Source organism: Ochlerotatus camptorhynchus, unplaced genomic scaffold (genome assembly GCF_037179485.1).
Source record: "Ochlerotatus camptorhynchus isolate MF236.1 unplaced genomic scaffold, CSIRO-AGI_Acam_v1.1 ptg000129l, whole genome shotgun sequence".
In the NCBI taxonomy this organism is placed as follows: domain Eukaryota; kingdom Metazoa; phylum Arthropoda; class Insecta; order Diptera; family Culicidae; genus Ochlerotatus; species Ochlerotatus camptorhynchus.
In genome coordinates this window covers 1116515-1137840 of record NW_027040619.1, presented here as the reverse complement: position 1 = coordinate 1137840, position 21326 = coordinate 1116515, and the positions used below count along the sequence as shown (strand labels likewise).

The window sequence follows — 21326 nt, the reverse complement described above, 5'->3', positions numbered from 1 at the left end:
CAGATCCGCTCACTGTGTGTTTTCGCAACGAAAGTCGGTTATTCACTAACACAAATGCAAAATGTGTTCACTGACGGGTTGGTGGAATGCATAAAATTGCATCTCGAATGCGACGCCGCTTGCACGGGTATATTTGTGTGCGTATTTGTTTACCGTTTAACCGTTTGCTCTGGCTGATGGAGTGCCACACGAAGTGGCTTGAAAATTTTTGCAATGTGACAAGTTTTCTGTACAGGAAGTGTTTGATTTTTTGGCTTCTCGAGCAAATCGACGGTGAGCGTTCATAAGGGCAAATGTTGCATCAAGCTGAAACGGAGAAAAACGAGTCTGAAATTTCGAGGGGGGTTTTCAAATCCAGGGTGTTTGGTTCCGGGTTTTACATATTTTCAGGGTATATAGGGCTCCTATAGTTATCAAAAATCCCCATGAAACATAGGGTCGGAAATGACTGCTAAGTGAGTTATTCAACATTTTATGTTTTTTTTTGTATTGCCAACTTTGGTTAGCTATATTTTTTTAATCTTAATGTGGTTTTCTGATTTCAACATGTCAAATGAAAGATTAAAGTCTTAGCTATCAATGCTCTTTAAAAAAGAACTCGATTAAAGTTAATTATCATACATTAAAATTGAAAAGTATGTTGAAAGTATCAAAAAAACTGGTGAAATTTCATGAAATTTTCATTTCTGTTTATTTAGTTGTTCTACAAAACATTTTCCATGCAGTTCCCTAGATTTGTGCCTTTGGTAGTAACCTTGTAGGTTTTATGGTTTCTTCGTAATTATTGATTTAAAACAGCCATAAAAACTTGTGACGTTTTCTTAAAATGCGCTATAGTCACCCTACTCGTTCGTACGTTCGGCTGTTGCAGTGGACTACGCACATGAAAATTTGGTAGAATGTTATTGTAAATGTTTAGCTACATTCTTAACTTTTGATTACCGCACATCTCCTGCGCCGAACGAAAACATAACTGCGGAGATGTTTCACGGTATCGAATATTGCTCAGTCTTAGCAGAAAACACAACGAGAGACTTCGAATCGGTGAATTCAACAGTTACAGGTCTTGTTCAATGATTCCACCAATATGACATTTCTTTATTTTTATTAGGAAATACAATATTCTGAGAGCGGAAGGGAGAGAAGTAGGTAGTGGTAATAAGTCGATGTCCTTTTTATTTCATAGCACTCGCAGCCCAGCTGCAGTAATATATTGCCTCTTAATACAGCGTTGCGCCTTCCCTAATAAACGTGCACCATATACTGACGATATCTTAGATGGTACGACCATACCACATAAAATTGGGATGATATCCCGAATTGGTGGTTAGGCGCATCTTATGGTTATTGTTTATGCGGGTTTACCCACGTAGATAGAACCAAAACTATATCTACACAGTTGGAATAAAATGAGCAAGCTGCTCCAAGCACTCTCCGGCATTGTTAATCGAATCCTCTTTCACTTCATGGGCGTAGGAAATTCCCGGCACTGTAGTGGCAGCTTGCACTTAGGTGGCTAAATTTTCCAAACACTTGTGACTGGTTGGCAAGTCAAGGTGATCACGCCGTCCGCTGCGAAGAAAATGTTTCTGCTCGATGACAGAGGGAAAAAATTAGACCTTTTACCACCGACGAACCGACGTGACAGCTTATAGAAGCCACATTCAAATTCTTAGCCAAGTCGCCATATTTAAAAAAAACGTTAAACACTATCGCCATCTAAACATCCGATCGTTTAATATCGTGAGCAAGGACACAAACACACGTAAAATCTATATTGACTTGGTTTGCGGCTCACCTCGTTTGACAGATCTGATCGCTGGTTTGATAGATCGAATCGCTTATTCGACAAATCGAATTGCGGACAAACGAAATGCTCCAGAGACATGTTGGTTCGTCGGTGCTTTTACCATAGAGGTAACTCTAAGACCACTGGGTCCCGAAGAAAATCATTATTATTTTTGGCTCACTCAGTACCAGAACAACGGTCCCAAGCAGTCCCAAGCTATTTCACTCACCCCTGCATGTTCTGCATGAATCCACACACCCCTGATGTTATCTGTCAAACTTTCATAGCGAATCAAAACAAACATAGTGTAGTAATAGAATTTCAACTAGAATAGGGTACGTTAATCGTTTGCTTGGGACCAATAGGCTACTAAAGTGGTGAGCCAATTTAAAATCGTTAGTTTCGTATTGATTGTTGCTTTTACTGCTGACTTGTTGCTGGTACTACCATAGAGGTAACTCTAAGACCACTGGGTCCCGAAGAAAATCATTATTATTTTTGGCTCACTCAGTACCAGAACAACGGTCCCAAGCAGTCCCAAGCTATTTCACTCACCCCTGCATGTTCTGCATGAATCCACACACCCCTGATGTTATCTGTCAAACTTTCATAGCGAATCAAAACAAACATAGTGTAGTAATAGAATTTCAACTAGAATAGGGTACGTTAATCGTTTGCTTGGGACCAATAGGCTACTAAAGTGGTGAGCCAATTTAAAATCGTTAGTTTCGTATTGATTGTTGGTACTACGGAGTCTGAAGCGAAAATCAGCAGAGTCACAACAGCAGCGCTATTTTATAACTTTTCATGTTTCAGGTTCAAGCAGAACGCTGTGCATTGCAAGTAGTACTCGATTATGACGACTGGGTTTCGGGAGAACCTCCCAACAAACAATTTTAGCTGCAGATTAGCTTATACAGCCAAAAATTGGCTTATACAGCTAATATTTGCCTGTATAAGCTAGTCTGCAGCTAAAATTGTTTGTTGGGCTTTATTTCATGAAAACAGTGATAACATTTTCACTTGTTATTTGCACATTTTTCACCAAATTTTCATGAATTTTTTTTTATTTCAACAAATTTTTTGAATTATTACCTATCGATTGGTGTATTTGGATTTAAATTTCATCTGTAAATGGCAAAGTTACAAGCGTTCAAAATCTAACACTATTTCTTCACACATTTTTTTCATTTGCATCCCAGTATATCCCACAAAGACGTAGTTTAACCATAGAAGTAACTCTAAGACCACTGGGTCCCGAAGAAAATCATTATTATTTTTGGCTCACTCAGTACCAGAACAACGGTCCCAAGCAGTCCCAAGCTATTTCACTCACCCCTGCATGTTGTGCATGAATCCACACACCCCTGATGTTATCTGTCAAACTTTCATAGCGAATCAAAACAAACATAGTGTAGTAATAGAATTTCAACTAGAATAGGGTACGTTAATCGTTTGCTTGGGACCAATAGGCTACTAAAGTGGTGAGCCAATTTAAAATCGTTAGTTTCGTATTGATTGTTGGTTTAACGGTTTAACGTCGATTTTGACGTAGGATTACGTCATTCGGTAACATATTGGGGGTGCAATTTCAAAAATTCAAAATCGACCGCATTACGAAAAGTGGTCAAGTTTTGACCACATATAACCATAGAGGTAACTCTAAGACCACTGGGTCCCGAAGAAAATCATTATTATTTTTGGCTCACTCAGTACCAGAACAACGGTCCCAAGCAGTCCCAAGCTATTTCACTCACCCCTGCATGTTGTGCATGAATCCACACACCCCTGATGTTATCTGTCAAACTTTCATAGCGAATCAAAACAAACATAGTGTAGTAATAGAATTTCAACTAGAATAGGGTACGTTTATCGTTTGCTTGGGACCAATAGGCTACTAAAGTGGTGAGCCAATTTAAAATCGTTAGTTTCGTATTGATTGTTGATATAACTCTGTCAATAGCGGAGAGATTTTAATTCTCAACAAACCAATCGATTAAAAATTTAGCTACAAATCTACTTAAATGAACACTTTATTAATTTTCAATAGGTCACTATTAAAAATTGAACAAATGTCCAACTGTTGAAGTGGCGATCAAAATTATCTCGGGTTGCCTGAAAAAGCGATTTTCCTAACACAGATTTAAAAAACGAATTCCATCTGGTCTCACTGAACGGTGCTTATTCAATCACCGTGTGTCCGGTCGGTCGTCAGTAGCTGGGTACTGCGGAGTCGACCAATTTTATTTTGCAAGCCAATGGAAAACTGCTTGAAAATTTTCTCAAGTTAAAAACTGGTTTGCTCTTTCTCAGTCGATTCCCGCCAAAAGCTTTGAGCCAGGAGTGCTCGAGCCCCCATGACTCTAACAAAGTTTGTTTACATACATGTTTCGCCAAAGTATGTTTTACTGTAATTGAAAACTCAGCTGCCTCATAAAAACTATGCTGGTTTTTATACTTTCATCACTGAGCCTGTTGGTTTTTATCTTTGAGCTTAACATTAAGAATGTGTTATGAAAAAGTATAGATCATTTTTATAAGATTAAAATGCTTGACGGTAGATAATAACAGTAACTTCATTTGCTGCTTCTGAATGTTTGGCTCCCGCTTGACATTTCACACTGGCTCCCAAGTGACAAGCACCTTGAGTGAGTCCGCAGTACTCAGGTCAGTAGAAGCCGCAGCAGTGCTTTCGGCATGTGGCGTTGAACATTTTAAACAACGAAAGGCTGCCCGCAAGCAGCGAGCTGCAGCTCACATTTTAGCGTCCATTCACCGAAGAAGGAGGAAAAAGCCTCACCGCTACTGATCGGGATCCATACTTGTGAGTCTCTGTGGGTCATCTATGCCAAGCGTGTCACCTAGGGGAAGGACAGCTCCAAGTATCAGCATAAATACCGATGGTGGAAATATTAAATATTTTAATATGTGTGGTATTTGCGAATCTTATATTTAGTCTGACAGTTGATTTTTTGACAAATTTTGGTTTTAAGTGTACATTTGACATTCGTTTAATCAAAAATGGATTTCACACGAGAGGCAAGTCATTCCTTGAAGATCTTGCTGACCACTGCTACCAATATCCGCGCCTTGTTCTCATAAATTCGGCATTCTTTGGTAGCTGATCTCAATGCGCAAAATCGAAAGGAAATCGTCATTAATTTCCACGAATTCTTCATGGTCTGCGAACAAATGTGCTGTCCTCCGATGGAACGGGAATCGACTAACTACGCCGCCCCTGTTAACGGCGTCCCAGAGTGATGGTTCCGTGGTCGTATCGCTCGGTTCGCCATGAGCCTGCAACTTGGAAAGATTTGCTGCTGGGGGAACGTCCAGTACCGTTTTTATCATGAACAGCCGAAATCAAAATCGATCAGACCTATCGAAAACGAAAATCTAGGCAAAAATGATGAAAAACAGAAAGCTTTAGTAAACATAAACAACATCGGTGAAACGTCATTGAGTGTATGCGTTAAAGCTACACTGTTATTTTTTTTGCTTTGAAGTTTTCCGCTTGACAGTTAATATCATTAATATTTATACTAAAAATTATAATAACTAGGGTTTTTGATCTAATTTCCGTCCTACTAAGGACATCCCGCACTTTACCACGCTTTTTGGAAAGCTTTTGAACAAAACATGGAATATTTTCATCTAAGATAACTTCTAAATTTATCCACCTTTCCATACGTACCATTGGATTTGATAAAGAGTCAAACAATGTTGAGATATTATTAAAAATCTAACACTGCTTCCTGCTTCTATATTCGTCCTACGAGTTTCAATTCCGTCCTAACGCATTGAAACGCCATTAGATTTTCTTCGTCCTACGGATAAACGGAGAAAAAGGGGATGCGCTAGGAGCGCTTCTTTTGTTTTGAGAACAATGAGCGTAAATATGCATCCAATGCGCTCTAATAGGATTTATGTCGTAGCTAATGAACTAACGCATCGGAACAAACGTATTATTGTTTTGTGCATGGTGAAATCATTGATATTATTGATGATTTCTGCTCGATAGAACGGAAATGGGCGATTACGACGAAGTAGCGCTCTTCCCTACCAATTAGAGCAATTTTTACACCAAATATTACTTCAGATTAAGTTGTACTTCCCCTAGGTGTCACCCTTGTTTCAAACAACATACAACTCGCCAGCCTCATCCGTGTTGAACACCCTAATAGCTCAGCATTACTCAACTGTAGGTACCGTCCAGTAGGCTCAAATTATGTGATTGAAGTGTTTTTCCTTCCCTTCCAAGCTTCAAATTCATCGGTCCTTTTCAGGACCACAAATGACTGATAAAAGAGTTAACTAAAGAGTAAGAGCTTGAATCCAACCAAGATATATCGTCCAGGATTGGCTTGTACTACACTCGTAATCCCACACAAAAAATAATCGTTGCTAAAATTAAAAAATCCGTTGGTAGAATTAAAAGTTTGCGTTGGTTCTTTTTGGTAGAAAGCGGTTAGCTTTCAAACCAAAAGTCAGCAAGCTGTCAAATCAAAAGTACTCACCTCACTACTTTTAAAAGTTTAAACTTTCAAAATGAATTGTACTACTGTCAAATGAAAAGCATGACAGTGTTGACATAAAAGTGGATTATTTTTGTTTCGAAACAAGGTTTTGTCAAGCAACTTTAGTATAGTTAAAATGAAAAGAAAATACCCGGGCTGTTCGCTTGTTAAAACAGCTCCGTCCTTTGATCCGGACACTAAAGTCGCGACCGCGGATGCGATTTTCATCTCGTCTATAGGGATAATTTCACCGAGAAATTCACCTGGAGGAAAAACATCGTTTAGCTATTTGGTACGGGATTTGCTAGTCATAAATACTAACCTTTCATAGCTGATTTAATACTCGATTTTGTTGATGCCTTCGCAGTTTTACATTTTCTCTGTCATTCAAATGGCTTGCTTAACTCCGATGGTGGCTAGAAGTAGCATAGGGAGAAAACAAATTCCGTTGCGGTGTAGTCATCCGAACCACCAAATAGCAGCTATGCGGACTATGTAGATCGCGATCCTGGCTGGAGAACTCCCTTCAACCTGACGACCGACTCAACATTTAGATAGGAGATCCGGATTAACGTTTGGCGAATGGAATTTATGGAAGAGGCGAGGGAAGAGGTATAACCTGAAATCGGGTAGAACAAGAATATAATAAAATTTATTGATTTGGATAACAAACATCTTATTAAAATGTTACTTACCTTTCTAAATGTAAACAGGAACAATAACAATCTATATTGTATTGAAACATGACCAACATTGGAAATGATAACAAAAATGCGAGATTTTTGCTGTTTATTATTTAATTTCCACTAGCGGTTAGATTGGCATAAAGACTGCAAATGAGCCGGCTCAGTTCAGTGCTGCCAGTAATCCACTACGAAGAGGTATTTTTGACAGTTTAACAACTTTTCTTTTAAAAAGTGTACTTTTAACATTAACAAGTTGTACGTGAAAGAAACACTTTTAAATCAAAAGCATTACTTTGGTTTTTAATATTTTCGTAGTTGAAATTACGAATTTTGGGAAACTTTCAATTTAAGAATGCATTATTTTTATTAAAACAATATTTGTTCTTTGTGTGATACGTCAAATTTACGGTCGCGTCTTGGATACAACCTCTTACTTTTATCTCGTCGATGTGGATGAAAATGCGAATTTGAGGATAAACCCAAGTAACAATTTCCAGTTGAAGAAACGCTTTCGTTTTAATTTTGTTCAGCTTCATGTTGAATAATAATTACACAATGTGTTCACCACAACTTTTATAAAACCCTTGTTTACACTGGTTTGGAGAACCTATACAACTGCAACACAAAGGTGTTGTCTAACGTATTCAGTAAAACGTTTACCCAAAATCAATTTCTTGTTGAAGAAACGCTTCCATTGTGATTTTATTCAACTGCATGCTGAATAATAATTGTACAATTTGTTTATTACAACTTCTGTAAAACTCTTGTTTACACTGGTTTGGAGAACCTGTTCAACTACAGCATTATATGTATACGCGGTATAGGAGTAGAAGCAACTTTTATACAACGTTTATAGAAACATATTTAAACTCAAGCTTAATTATTTTGGTGAAAGCTCTTATACAACGTTTGTAGACACTTCTTGACAGCTGCTTTGAAATTTAGTAGAGAGTAAACCTGAGAAGCGTTTGTTGCACTCTTTTATGACTCCTAAATAATCATTGTACAGCAAGCGGTGAAAAGCGTTAATAGCACTTTTTAATGACTCCTTAATAACTTTCAAGCCTGTAATTTACTGATTACCAATTCACGATATATTCCACGTAAAGTTGAGCGATAATACAAAACCATTAATGGACCTTACTGACTACCATAACCATTACCATTAATGTTCTCAAATCATAAGTAAAAACGTTCTTATATAGTTCTCTTTCTGAAAATGTATGGAGAAAACAAGAATTTGGAATGGTAATGGTTCTTAACAACCCATTATTTGTAAGGTCCAGTTCCAAAAAACCATAATACATAAGGTTGAAACTTTATCATTAAACGTTCATGTAAAGTTCCATAACCATTTCAGTTAAAGTTTAGCAGGGATTATAAACAATTTTTAACCATTTTAGGTAAGGTCAATTTATGGTTCGCGTTTATGCGGGATGTTTAACGTACAGAACAAGAGGAAAATCAAAAGTCGCGTGTTGGGTTTTTCCGGTTTCCAACTTAACCAACAATATTTAATTTGATCTGCATGCGTGCCCCTCGGCCAAAACAGCTTGACAAAGCAATGACGCACATCGGACAAAGTGCTCTATTTTACACAGCCCTGTACGTACACGATGCGCTTGCGTTTCATCGCCCCCAGCGCGCGGTGAATCCTTGATGCGATATTTTTTTCTTCTTTTGTTGTGGCTATCAATTTCGCATTACACTTTTCTTACTCCCAAGAAGAGTATTGTAAACTCATTAAACCACAATTTATTTCGATGGGAATCGATTTACCTCACTGATAAAATTTCAAAGATTGTTTTTATGTGTCCCACACATGAATTTTTGCAATGTGATCAACAAATGATAACTATGTGTCGGACACATACTTAATATTGTATTCCTTGATGTGTATCGTGATGGGAACCTATTTAGCTCTTATTAAATTTCAACAGTGAATTTTCAAATGAATGTATCTGATTTTGAAAACAAAACTTCAAACTTCAATTTGTAAAAACTCTTAGCTCACCCACGCAAAATAACACCACCATGGGGAAACTACGCTACCCTAGTTTCTAAGTAAGGCTAGTTTGCGAAACGTAAACAATGGCTTTAAACGCAAATTTCTCGAGAATCAAACACATCCACGCAATCTAACATGAGCATCTGATAGAGAAAACTTCCTGTATCGAATAGCATTGTTAGTTTGCGTGGATTTGTAGGATTTTGTGAAATTTAACTTTAAATCCATTCGTTTGGTTGATACAACTATTCCAAATGTTGGTCTAGACATTAACGTTTGAATTATTATTATTATTTAGCTTTATTAAGGAGGCTTTCAGCCTTAGGCTGGTTCGCCTCCAAATTAACGTTTGAATTGCTGTTTACAAATGTTTACCGATCATAAAAATAAAACGTTGGTTATAACGATAATTGTGTCTCGGTAGGTATATAAGAAAGTGTTGAAGAGTGAATCTCACTGCTGGTGGATTGGATTCAAGAATTTGTTTTGATGATTTTTTTCTCCAGCCGATGAGCCGAGCCGGGCCCAATGTAATTTAACCAGGTACAGCTATGTGAATCTTCTCTTTCACTCTCCCGCTGTTGAAATGGTTGATGGAGTGCGTGACCGGTGCTCCATCATCATGAGACATAAAAGAGACGACAAATTCTATGAGACTTACCTGTTTACACTCATTGAGCCGAGCCGGCTTATTGCATTCCGTTTTTCGCATGCGCATCAGAGCTCCTCGTAAGCTCGGCTCTTTTCGTGCGTTTTTGACCTCCGAAGATGTTCTCATCGGTCTGTTTGTTTTGTTCGCTTCATTGACAGCTGTCATTCATGGCATGTTTCTTTTTTCTTCTTTTTCTGTTACTGCAAAAAATGCAAACAAAGCTGGAAGTTTGTTCTGCCTCTGAGACAGGAGAGCCAGGGAGAGCCCATCAGGCAAGGAGTTAAAACTAAGATGTCGGATTTTCTCGAGGAACAAGACGAACTGTTATTGATTTATGTAAGCGGATAGATGTGCCGTCGGTTTGGTGGTTTGCAGTTTAAATTAATTCGTTTGGATGCGTTTATGTTTGTGCTAATGATTGCTGTCGGAAACTGTGGTGTCAAGTTGTGATTCCGGCTCCGGTGGTTCGGTGCGAAAATCTGTTCAGTGTGACTGGACTTTCGCATTATTTTTTTCCATCCTGGATTGTGTGGTGGGTGTAGAGATAAAGAATATTAATTTTCCGTTCATCAGCATGTGCGATAAGAATAAGTTGATGTGTTCATGTAAATGAAATTGTGTGAAGGTTGGTGAAATTTTCGGAATAGTATAGTTACGTCGTAAATACTTGTGGAGTGCAAACAATGTCCTACACGGAGCTGGAATCGGGTTACCAGGGCCTGAAGCAGGACATCAACAGCAGCTGCGGGCTGGGAAGTAGCAGCAACAATGGCAGCGAAGGCAATGGAAGTGCTAGCCAGACACCCTCCGGAAGGCCTGGGTTCTACGTGGGAGACGATGGGGCCATCATCACCATCGGAAGGGTATGTAACTGCATTATTGATTAATATTAGGACCTGCGATGTTCTCCGGGCATTATCGATTAGTATATGACAGGGGAGCCCGAAGCTCGAGCGGAGGTTATATAACAAGGGCAAGGGTTGTACGTATGTACCTAAACGCCTTTCAGCGGAAGAGGCGCCCACAATCGATTTATGCTAATTTTGTGTTGGTGGAGGATGGATAAAAATAAATTTCCTCGTTATCGTTCGAAAGATGGCATTGACTTTGCATAAAGTTTCAAAAGAAGCAGTGGAGGAGGGTGGGTTTTTAAAAATAGATTTGATGCCAAAATGAAACCTGCTCTGCTCTTGTCGCAGGTAGATGGGTGGTAAACAGAGAGAGCAAATGCTGCAAACTCATGCTATCTGCTCGCAGAAAAATTAGGTCATTGGGTCAAGGGCTTCGATGTAATTATATGCGATTTTGGCCAGGAATGATGTGTTAACACGTTGCGTTCTGGAAATTTTGTTAATATACATCAAATGCAGTTATCGAGCGCTGTGCCAACTGAAATCAGACATGTCATTCATACAGTAAATGATTCGATTCCATGCAACTCTGATTGGTATGAGCTCTAATAAATTTATTGATTTATTTGTCGTTGTGCCACTCGAACATCCAGCATGTAGACTGCCCTTCAATAAACGGAGTATGTAAATTACAATCAGCTGCTTGGTGGAAGCAAATTGTTTACCGATGTAAATAAACTACTATTCTCTGTGTCAAAATAATATTGGTAATGTAAAAAAAACGTGATCATAAAACCGGTTCTGAATTATAAACAACACTTGAGCCAGCCGTGCGGTGGCCTTCGATGAGGCTAGGCATCTTTGAATAATGATAGAAATTATCGTTCTGCGGTTCGATTTAATTATGTTCAATATCATAGTACGGTGACCCCACTCCAACGCGGACCCTTTGGAACTCGTTGGACGGCTTTTCTGATCCAATCCATAGTTATTTCGGAGCTGATTATAATAATACAATCTAGAGTAATGTGATGTCAACCATAATGCGGTTGGCTAGACAGTTTGATCGTTGTTGCGTCGAAAAGCAGAACTATCGAAAAGCAGAAATATCGAAAGGCCGAATTTCAAAAGGCAGAAAAACACTTGACCTGATTTATGGTTCTGTAACTGACAGGTTTTCGTTATGCTATCAATAAATTACAAATTACAAAACATAAGAAGGCAGAATTTTTGAAAAGACTGAATTTTCAAATGGCCGGATCCCAGAAGGCCGAATTCCAAAAGGCCTTTACGAATTCGGCCTTACAAAAGTTCTGCCTTCCGACCGCGACCCGTTTTGATCGGGTGGATTTGAAGTTTATCTTCTTCACCTTTGTTAAAACAGTAGTATTAGGTACAGAGGATAACATATTTTTCGAAGAAAAGTAGACGGACATTCCCAAATGTAGCTTCTTTTTCGAGCGTTTTGCCAGCTACCAACTTAGTGTTCTAGATGCATTCCCACAGTTATTAATTAGCCGATGGCTGTAGAACGGATCTTTCTCCCTAAGGACCCATTCAAATATTACATAGCGCAAGAGGGAATAATTATATTGATTACAATTTTCGATTACGTCTTCAAAGGGACGTTTCTGCTTTTGTAAACAAAGATTCAAAAGCCAATTTGTCGAAACTACTAGCACTAAAACCATCATAAGAAAGAAAAATGTTTTCCCAACAAGATGGTATTGTTAGTTTGCGTGTGAGTGCTTCTCTTGGAAGATTTTCTGATTTTCCCAAAATATGTCTTCCTCCTGTATGTTTTCTTTTTTCTACCGAAATTTTCTTATATTTTTACACGGAAGCTAGTTCCAGCTTAACTATGACTTCGAGGTTCTTCTGACTTCCATCGAAAGATTCCTGAAGTTGCATCCTGATATATTTCAACTTTCTTCAAAACTGCTTCTGGCTTTTTCCTGAAGTTTCGTCCAACATCATCTGGCAGTTACTTTTCGAGACTTGCTCCGGATTGACACTGGAATATTCTTATGATATCTCCGGGAAGCCCCAGAAGTTCTTCTGATTTGATCGGAAGAGTTTCTTCAAACTTTATTTAAAAGTTTCTTCCGGCTTACCTTGAAAGCACTTTCAAACTGTTCAGGATTTTAAATTATTACGTACCGGGAAAATCATCTCGTATGTACCGGGAAAAACCCGCGAGTTTAAAAAAAAAAGCTAACGGGTGTCCTCTGCGCATCTATGGGCTTTCTCCTGATCTTCATTTGGACTTCCGTTACACGTTCTGTGGACATCACAGAGAAGAATTGTTGACTTTCTCCCGGTTTTCCGGTGGGCTTCCTCTACAACTTTCTGTGGATTTTCTCCAAATCTTCCTGTTGACGCTCTCCAGATTTTCTGCTGGACTTCCTCCAGGTGTTTCTGTTTACTTCCTTCAGGTATGTCTGTGGTTCCTGTAGATCTCCTCCAGATCTTCCTGCGGAATTCCTCCATATCTTTATGTGGACTTCCATCCGGTCTTCCTATGGACTTCCTTCATATCTTCCTGAAGAATTCCTCCAGATCTTTCTGTCGACTACCTCCAGATATTTATGTAGAGCTCCTCCAAATTGTTCTGTCTGTTTCCTCTTAATTTTCCTGATAAATTTCTCCGGAATCTTTCTGTCGTCTACCCCAGATATTTCTGTAGAGCTCCTCCAAATCTTCTTGTGGACTTCCTCCAGTTGTTTCTATAGAATTAATCCAGATCTTTCTGTCGGCTACCTCCAGATATTTCTGTAGAGCTCCTTCAAATGTTTCTGTCGATTTCCTCTAAATCTTCCTGAAAAATTCCTTCAGATCTTGCTGTTGGCTACTTCCAGATATTTCTGTAGAGCTCCTCCAAATCTTCCTGAAAAATTCCTCTAGATCTTTCTGTCGACTACCTCCAGATATTTCTGTAGAGCTCCTCCAAATGTTTCTGTCGACTTCCTATAAATTTTTATGAAAAATTCCTCCAGATCTTTCTGTCGACTAACTTCAGATATTTCTGTAGAGCTCCTCCAAAATTTTCAGTCGACTTCCTCTAAATTTTCCTGAAAAATTCTTCCGGAATCCTTCTGTCGGCTACCTTCAGATATTTCTGTAGAGCTCCTCCAAATCTTCCTGTGGACTTCTTCCAGATCTTTCTGCTGAATTCCTCTTAATCTTTCTGACAACTACCTCCAGATATTTAGCTCCTCCAAATCTTCCTGTGGGCTTTCTCCAGATATGAATGTGGACTTCTTCCAGTTATTTCTATGAATTTTCTCCAGATCTGTGGACCTTCAAGTAGTTTTGTGAACTTTCTCCATATCTTCCTGTGGATTTTTTTTTTCAGAATCTTCTTGTAGTATTCCTCCGATCTTCCTGTGAACTTTCTCCAGATCTTTCTGCGGACTTCCTCTAAGTCTTTTTGTGGACTTCCTCTAGCTTTTCCTGTAGATTTCCTCCAAATCTTCCTGTGAATTTCTTCCAGATCTTTCTGCTAAATTCCTTCAGATCTTTCTGTCGACTATCTCCAGATATTTCTGTAGAACTCCTCCAAATTGTTCTGTCTGTTTCCTCTTAATTTTCCTGATAAATTCCTCCGGAATCTTTCTGTCGACTACCTTCAGATATTTCTGTACAGCTCCTCCAAATTTTTCTGTCGACTTTCTCCAGTTCTTTCTATAGAATTCATCCAGATCTTTCTGTCGGCTACCTCCAGATATTTCTGTAGAGCTCCTCCAAATGTTTCTGTGAACTTCTTCCAGATCTTTCTGCTGAATTCCTCCAAATCTTTCTGACGACTACCTCTAGATATTTCTGTAGAGCTCCTCCAAATGTTTCTGTCGACTTCCTATAAATTTTCCTGAAAAATTCCTCCAGATCTTTCTGTCGGCTACCACCAGATATGTCTGTAGAGCTCCTCCAAATCTTCATGTGAACTACTTCCAGATCTTTCTGCTGAATTCCTCCTAATCTTTTTGGCGACTATCTCCAAATATTTCTGTAGAGCTCCTCCAAATCTTCCTGTGAATTTCTTCCAGGTCTTTCTGCTGAATTCCTCCAGATCTTTCTGTCGACTATCTCCAGATATTTCTGTAGAACTCCTCCAAATTGTTCTGTCTGTTTCCTCTTAATTTTCCTGATAAATTCCTCCGGAATCTTTCTGTCGCCTATCTCCAGATATTTCTGTAAAGCTCCTCCAAATCTTCTTGTGGACTTCCTCCAGTTCTTGCTATAGAATTCATCCAGATCTTTCTGTCGGCTACCTCCAGATATTTCTGTAGAGCTCCTCCAAATGATTCTGTGAACTTCTTCCAGATCTTTCTGCTGAATTCCTCCAAATCTTTCTGACGACTGCCTCCAGATATTTCTGTAGAGCTCCTCCAAATCTTCCTGTGGGCTTCCTCTAAATCTTCCTGAAAAATTCCTCCAGATCTTTCTATCGGCTACCTCCAGATATTTCTGTAGAGCTCCTCCAAATCTTCATGTGAACTACTTCCAGATCTTTCTGCTAAATTCCTCCTAATCTTTTTTGCGACTAACTCCAGATATTTCTGTAGAGCTCCTCCAAATCTTCCTGTGGGCTTTCTCCAAATATGAATGTGGACTTCTTCTAGTTATTTCAATGAATTTTCTACAGATCTGTGGACTTCCTCCAAGTAGTTTTGTGAACTTTCTCCAGCTATTCCTGTGGATTTTTTTTTCCAGAATCTTCGTGTGAAATTCCTCCGATATTCCTGTAAACTTCCTTCATGTCTTCGTGTGGACGTCCTCAAAGTCTTTTTGTGGACTTCCTCCCGTTTTTCCTGTGGATTTCTTCCAGATCTTCCTGTGGATTAGTCCCAACCATTCTTGTAGACTTCTTCCAAATCTTCGTGTGAACTTCCTCCAGATGTTCCTGTGAACTTCCTCCGTATCTTCTTGTGGACTTCCTCCAAATCTTCCTGTGAACTTGCTCCAGGTTTTCCTGTGGACTTTCTCCAGACCTTTCTGTGGACTTTCTCCAATTCTTCCTGTGGACTTCCTCAAGATCTTCCGCCGAATCTTCCTGTGAACTTACTATTGATTTTCTTCAAATCTGATCAAATTTTTCTGTAGAGCTCCTCTAAATCTTCCTGTGTAATTCCTCCAGATCATTCTGTGAGCTTCCTCCGCATCTTCCTGTGAACTTTCTCCTGATCTTCCTGTGGATTTTCTTTAGGTCTTCCAATGTACTTCCTCCTGAAGAACTGGAAGCTGGAATTAGGGCCCAACAGCTTTTGTAAACAATGAATTTTCTCGATGATTTCTAGAAAGTCGAAGATCGCCCACGCAAATCAACATTGCCATCAGGTAGGGGAAGTCTTTCCCTACCCGATGGTTTTGTTGGTTTGCGTGGGTGTGCCTTGAATTTCTAGAAACCATCGAGAGTAGTCATTGTTTACAACAGCTGTTACGCCCTAATTCCTGCTCTATCTAGACTTGGAAATTCCATTTATTTTTTTTCTCTTCCTTGTACTTCCAAATTTCCCTGAACTTCGCTTCGAAAGTTGCTTGCACGTCATGATGTTCCCTTCAAAAGTTTCATGCACTTCCGTGTTCAAAATTCCCTGAAACGCCGATTCGAAAGATCCTAGAAGCTAAGCTAAGGAAGTTCTTTGGACACCCTTTCGGATGTTCTTTGAATCTCCCTTCGGCAGTTCGTTGAAATTTCCTTCGAAAGTGTCTTGAGCTCTTGAACTTCTCTTAGGAAGTTCTTTGAGCTACCCTTTGGGAGTTTCTTGAGCATTGCTTCGGAAGTTCCCTGATCTTCCTTTCGAAGGATGTTCTTTGCACTTCCCTTTGGAATTTCCTTGTTCTTCTCTTAGAAAGTTCCTTGAACGTCCCTTCGGAAATCCCTCGAACATCCCTTCGGAAGTTCATTGATGTTCCACCAATTCGGAATATCATCCCAACTTTATGTGGTATGGTCGTACCATCTATACTATCGTTAGTGTATGGTACCCGTTTATTAGGATTCCTTTCAAAATTCCCTGGAACTTCACTTTGGAAGATCCTAGAGCTTACCTAAGGAAGTTCCTTGGACACCGTTTCGGATGTTCAATGAAATTTGGAATCCAAGATGGCCGGTTTTCTAAAAAACTGTCAAATACCCACAATATGAGTATTTCTAGAACGAGGATGGTTATTTTTGAAACGAAGACGACGTGTAGATGTCAAAATTCGATGCCCGCGGCCATTTTGGAATCCACATGGCGGCCACCTGTTTTAGAAATACTGTTAAATACCCTACAATATGGATTTTTTTCCGAACGGTGACGACGTTTAGTTAGAGGTCGAAAATTTATGTTGGACGTCATCTTGAAATCAAAGATGGCAGCCATCGGTTTTAGAAATACTGGCAAATACCCAACAATATGGGTGTTTTCTAAACTAGGACGACGTTTAAATTTCAAAATTTGATGCCCGCTGCCATTTTGGTATCCAAGATGGCGGTCATAACTATTCAAATCGACGTTTCTGCTTTTATAAATAATCCCTGTAATCGACGATTTGTCTTAACTGCTAACCCATCCAGCTTGCCATAAATCGTCGATTGAAGTGATTGTTTACAAAATCAGATACGTCGATTTGAATAGTTACGCTTAATATGTTTTCTAAAAAAACTGTCAAATACCCACAAAATGGGTGCCGCACTGAATGAACTATATCCACCTTTCCAAGGTGGTTTGTTTAAAAGGACGTTAATAGATGGAACCACAAAATGGGTATTTCCGGAACGGGGAGTGGTCGAAAATCGATGTTGGACGCCATTTTGAAATCCAAGCTGGTGGCCATCGGTTGTAGAAAAACAGTTGAATACCGAACAATATGGGTATTTAAACGGCGCCGGTGGTGTAGTGGTAAGCGTGATTACCTCTCACCCCAACAGGCCTGGGTTCAATCCCAGTCGGCGCCGCCGGGATGTTCTGAGGCATAACATCTCTGATCACCACGCCTTCCTTCGGATGGGAAGTAAAGCCGTTGGTTCCCGGTTCATGAATTGATGGGTCGATAGGTAGGGTCCAGGTGTGGGAGCTGCCTTCCTGGCACGTCGGTAGCATTGGTGCTCAGCACGGAAAACAAGATCGACGAAAAAAACAAACCAAAGGAAAAAAAAATATGGGTATTTACGCAACGAGGAGGTGTAGATGTCAAAACTCTATGTCCGCCCTCCATTTTGGAATCCAAGATGGTGGGCATCGGTTTTTGAAAAACAAAACTGTCAAATACCCACTATATCCATAGTTTCGGAACGGAGACGACGTGTACAGGTCAAAAATCTATGTCCGCTGCCAATTTGGAATACAAGATAATGATCATCGGTTAAAAAAAAACAGCCAAATACAGGTGGATCTTGATTTTGACATGTTCCGATTTTGGTATGTCTCGATTTTAAAAACATGGTATTCCAAAAAAAAAATATGAAAATTTGGCAACACCAAAAAATATATCGGGGAAATGGATGTAATGCCGGCTTAAATGCCCTGTAATTAGGGCCCATACATACATTCAGCAATTGACTAAATTTTCAATAGCGACCAAAAATATCCATTAGTACCGTCCCAATGACGCGTTCCGAAATAATTCGTTTTAAAAAGACCTTGGTGTATTTGACAGCTTATTTTTTCTAAACCGATGATCGTTATTTCGGATTCCAAAATGGTGTCCCATACCGAATTTTCAGATCTATACGTCATCCCCGGTCCGGAAATACCAAAATAGTAGGGTATTAGGCAGTTTTTTTTTTCTCAAAAACCAAAACCGCCATCTTGGAATACTAAATGGTGTCCAACATCGATTTTACACCTCTACAATTCGTCCCCGTTCGGAAATTACCCATATTGTAGGGTATTTGATATTATTTCTAAAATCGATAGTTGCCATCTTGGATCCCAAAATGGCGTCCAACATCGAATTTCGACCATAACACGTCATTTCCTTTCAAGAAAAACCCATATTGTGGGTATTTCACAGTTTTTATAGAACCAGTGGCCGCCATCTTGGATTTCAAAACGAAGCCTAGCATAGTTTTTCGACCCCCTTCCGGAAATACCCATATTGTAGGGTATATGACAGTTTTTTTCTAAAATCGATGTCTGCCATGCTAGATGTTAAATTCCAAAATGACGTGCACCATCGATTTCCAGCTTCTACGCGTCATCCTCCGAAGACAGTAACCTTCTATATGGCTAGGATTTGGGATACAGCTTATACAGGAAATGCCACGTATTGTGAGAGTTCTGAACCAAAATGATCACCATCCGAAAGGACTTGGCCACCTGAACAACTTTGCCGAAGACAGTAACCTTCTATATGGTCAGGATTTTGAGATACAGCTTATACAGGAAATGCCACGTAGTGTGAGAGTTCTGAACCAAAATAATCATCATCCGAAAGGACTTGGTCACCTGAACAACTTTGCCGAAGACAGTAACCTTTTGAGACACAGCTTATACAGGAAATGCCACGTATTGTGAGAGTTCTGAACCAAAATAATCATCATCCGGAAGGACTTGGCCACCTGAACAACTTTGCCGAAGACAGTAAACTTCTATATGGTCAGGATTTTGAGATACAGCTTATACAGGAAATGCCACGTAGTGTGAGAGTTCTGAACCAAAATGATCACAATCCGAAAGGACTTGCCCACCTGAACAACTTTACCGACGACAGTAACCTTCTATATGGCTAGGATTTTGAGATACAGCTTATACAGGAAATTTGTGTCCACACTAGTACCACGTTGTGTGAGAGTTATGAACCAATATGATCACCATCCGAAAGAACTTGGCCTTCTGAACAACTTTGCCGAAGACAGTAACCTTCTATATGGCCAGGATGTTGAGATACAGCTTATACAGGAAATTCACCTGCACACTAGTACCACGTAGTGTGAGAGTTCTGAAACAACATGATCACCATCCGAAAGGACTTGGCCACCTGAACAACTTTGCCCAAGACAGTAACCTTCTATATGGCCAGAATTTTGTGATACAACTTATACAGAAAATTTGTGTGCACACTAGTATGAGAGCTCTGAACCAAAATTATCACCATCCGAAAGCACTTGGCCACCTGAACAACATTGCCGAAGACAGTAACCTTCTATATGGCCAGGATTTTGAGATACAGAATGTACAGGAAGTTCATCTGCACACTAGTGCCACGTATTGTGAGAGTTCTGAACCAAAATGATCACCATCCGAAAGAACTTTGCCGAATACAGTAACCTTCTATATGGTCAGGATTTTGAGATACAGCTTATACAGAAAATGCCACGCTTTGTGAAAGTTCTGAACCAAAATGACCACCATCCGAAAGGACTTGGTCACCCGAACAACTTTGCCGAAGACAGTAACCTTCTATATGGTCAGGATTTTGAGATACAGCTTATACAAGAAATGCCACGTATTGTGAGATTCTGAACCAAAATAATCATCATCCGAAAGGATTTGGCCACCTGAACAACTTTGCCGAAGACAGTAAACTTCTATATGGTCAGGATTTTGAGATACAGCTTATACAGGAAATGCCACGTAGTGTGAGAGTTCTGAACCAAAATGATCATCATCCGAAAGGATTTGGCCACCTGAACAACTTTGCCGAAGACAGTAAACTTCTATATGGTCAGGATTTTGAGATACAGCTTATACAGGAAATGCCACGTAGTGTGAGAGTTCTGAACCAAAATGATCACCATCCGAAAGGACTTGGCCACCTGAACAACTTTGCCGAAGACAGTAAACTTCTATATGGGCTTGATTTTGAGATACAGCTTATACAGGAAATACCACGTATTATGAAAGTTCTGAACCAAAATGACCACCATCCGAAAGGACTTGGTCACCCGAACAACTTTGCCGAAGACAGTAACCTTCTATATGGTCAGGATTTTGAGATACAGCTTATACAAGAAATGCCACGTATTGTGAGATTCTGAACCAAAATAATCATCATCCGAAAGGATTTGGCCACCTGAACAACTTTGCCGAAGACAGTAAACTTCTATATGGTCAGGATTTTGAGATACAGCTTATACAGGAAATGCCACGTAGTGTGAGAGTTCTGAACCAAAATGATCACCATCCGAAAGGACTTGGCCACCTGAACAACTTTGCCGAAGACAGTAAACTTCTATATGGGCTTGATTTTGAGATACAGCTTATACAGGAAATACCACGTATTATGAAAGCTCTGAACCAAAATTATCACCATCCGAAAGCACTTGGCCACCTGAACAACATTGCCGAAGACAGTAACCTTCTATATGGCCAGGATTTTGAGATACAGAATGTACAGGAAGTTCATCTGCACACTAGTGCCACGTATTGTGAGAGTTCTGAACCAAAATGATCACCATCCGAAAGAACTTTGCCGAATACAGTAACCTTCTATATGGTCAGGATTTTGAGATACAGCTTATACAGAAAATGCCACGCTTTGTGAAAGTTCTGAACCAAAATGACCACCATCCGAAAGGACTTGGTCACCCGAACAACTTTGCCGAAGACAGTAACCTTCTATATGGTCAGGATTTTGAGATACAGCTTATACAAGAAATGCCACGTATTGTGAGATTCTGAACCAAAATAATCATCATCCGAAAGGACTTGGCCACCTGAACAACTTTGCCGAAGACAGTAAACTTCTATATGGTCAGGATTTTGAGATACAGCTTATACAGGAAATGCCACGTAGTGTGAGAGTTCTGAACCAAAATGATCACCATCCGAAAGGACTTGGCCACCTGAACAACTTTGCCGAAGACAGTAAACTTCTATATGGGCTTGATTTTG

The 21326-nt window shown here is 39.6% G+C and overlaps 1 protein-coding gene across 3 annotated transcripts in view; it reads left to right on the top strand.

Annotated features, from left to right (window-relative positions):
- Window positions 1-9881: 9881 nt before the first annotated feature.
- Window positions 9882-21326, top strand: part of LOC135700132 (inositol hexakisphosphate and diphosphoinositol-pentakisphosphate kinase-like) — a 79312-nt gene continuing 67867 nt past the window's right edge. The window contains exon 1 of one of the 3 annotated variants that reach the window (XM_065220537.1): window positions 9882-10515. In XM_065220537.1, coding sequence (XP_065076609.1) covers window positions 10336-10515 — 180 coding nt within the window. In that variant the 5' untranslated portion in view covers window positions 9882-10335. The remainder of the gene's footprint in view (window positions 10516-21326) is intronic. The other 2 variants (XM_065220547.1, XM_065220548.1) reach the window with 2 other exon arrangements.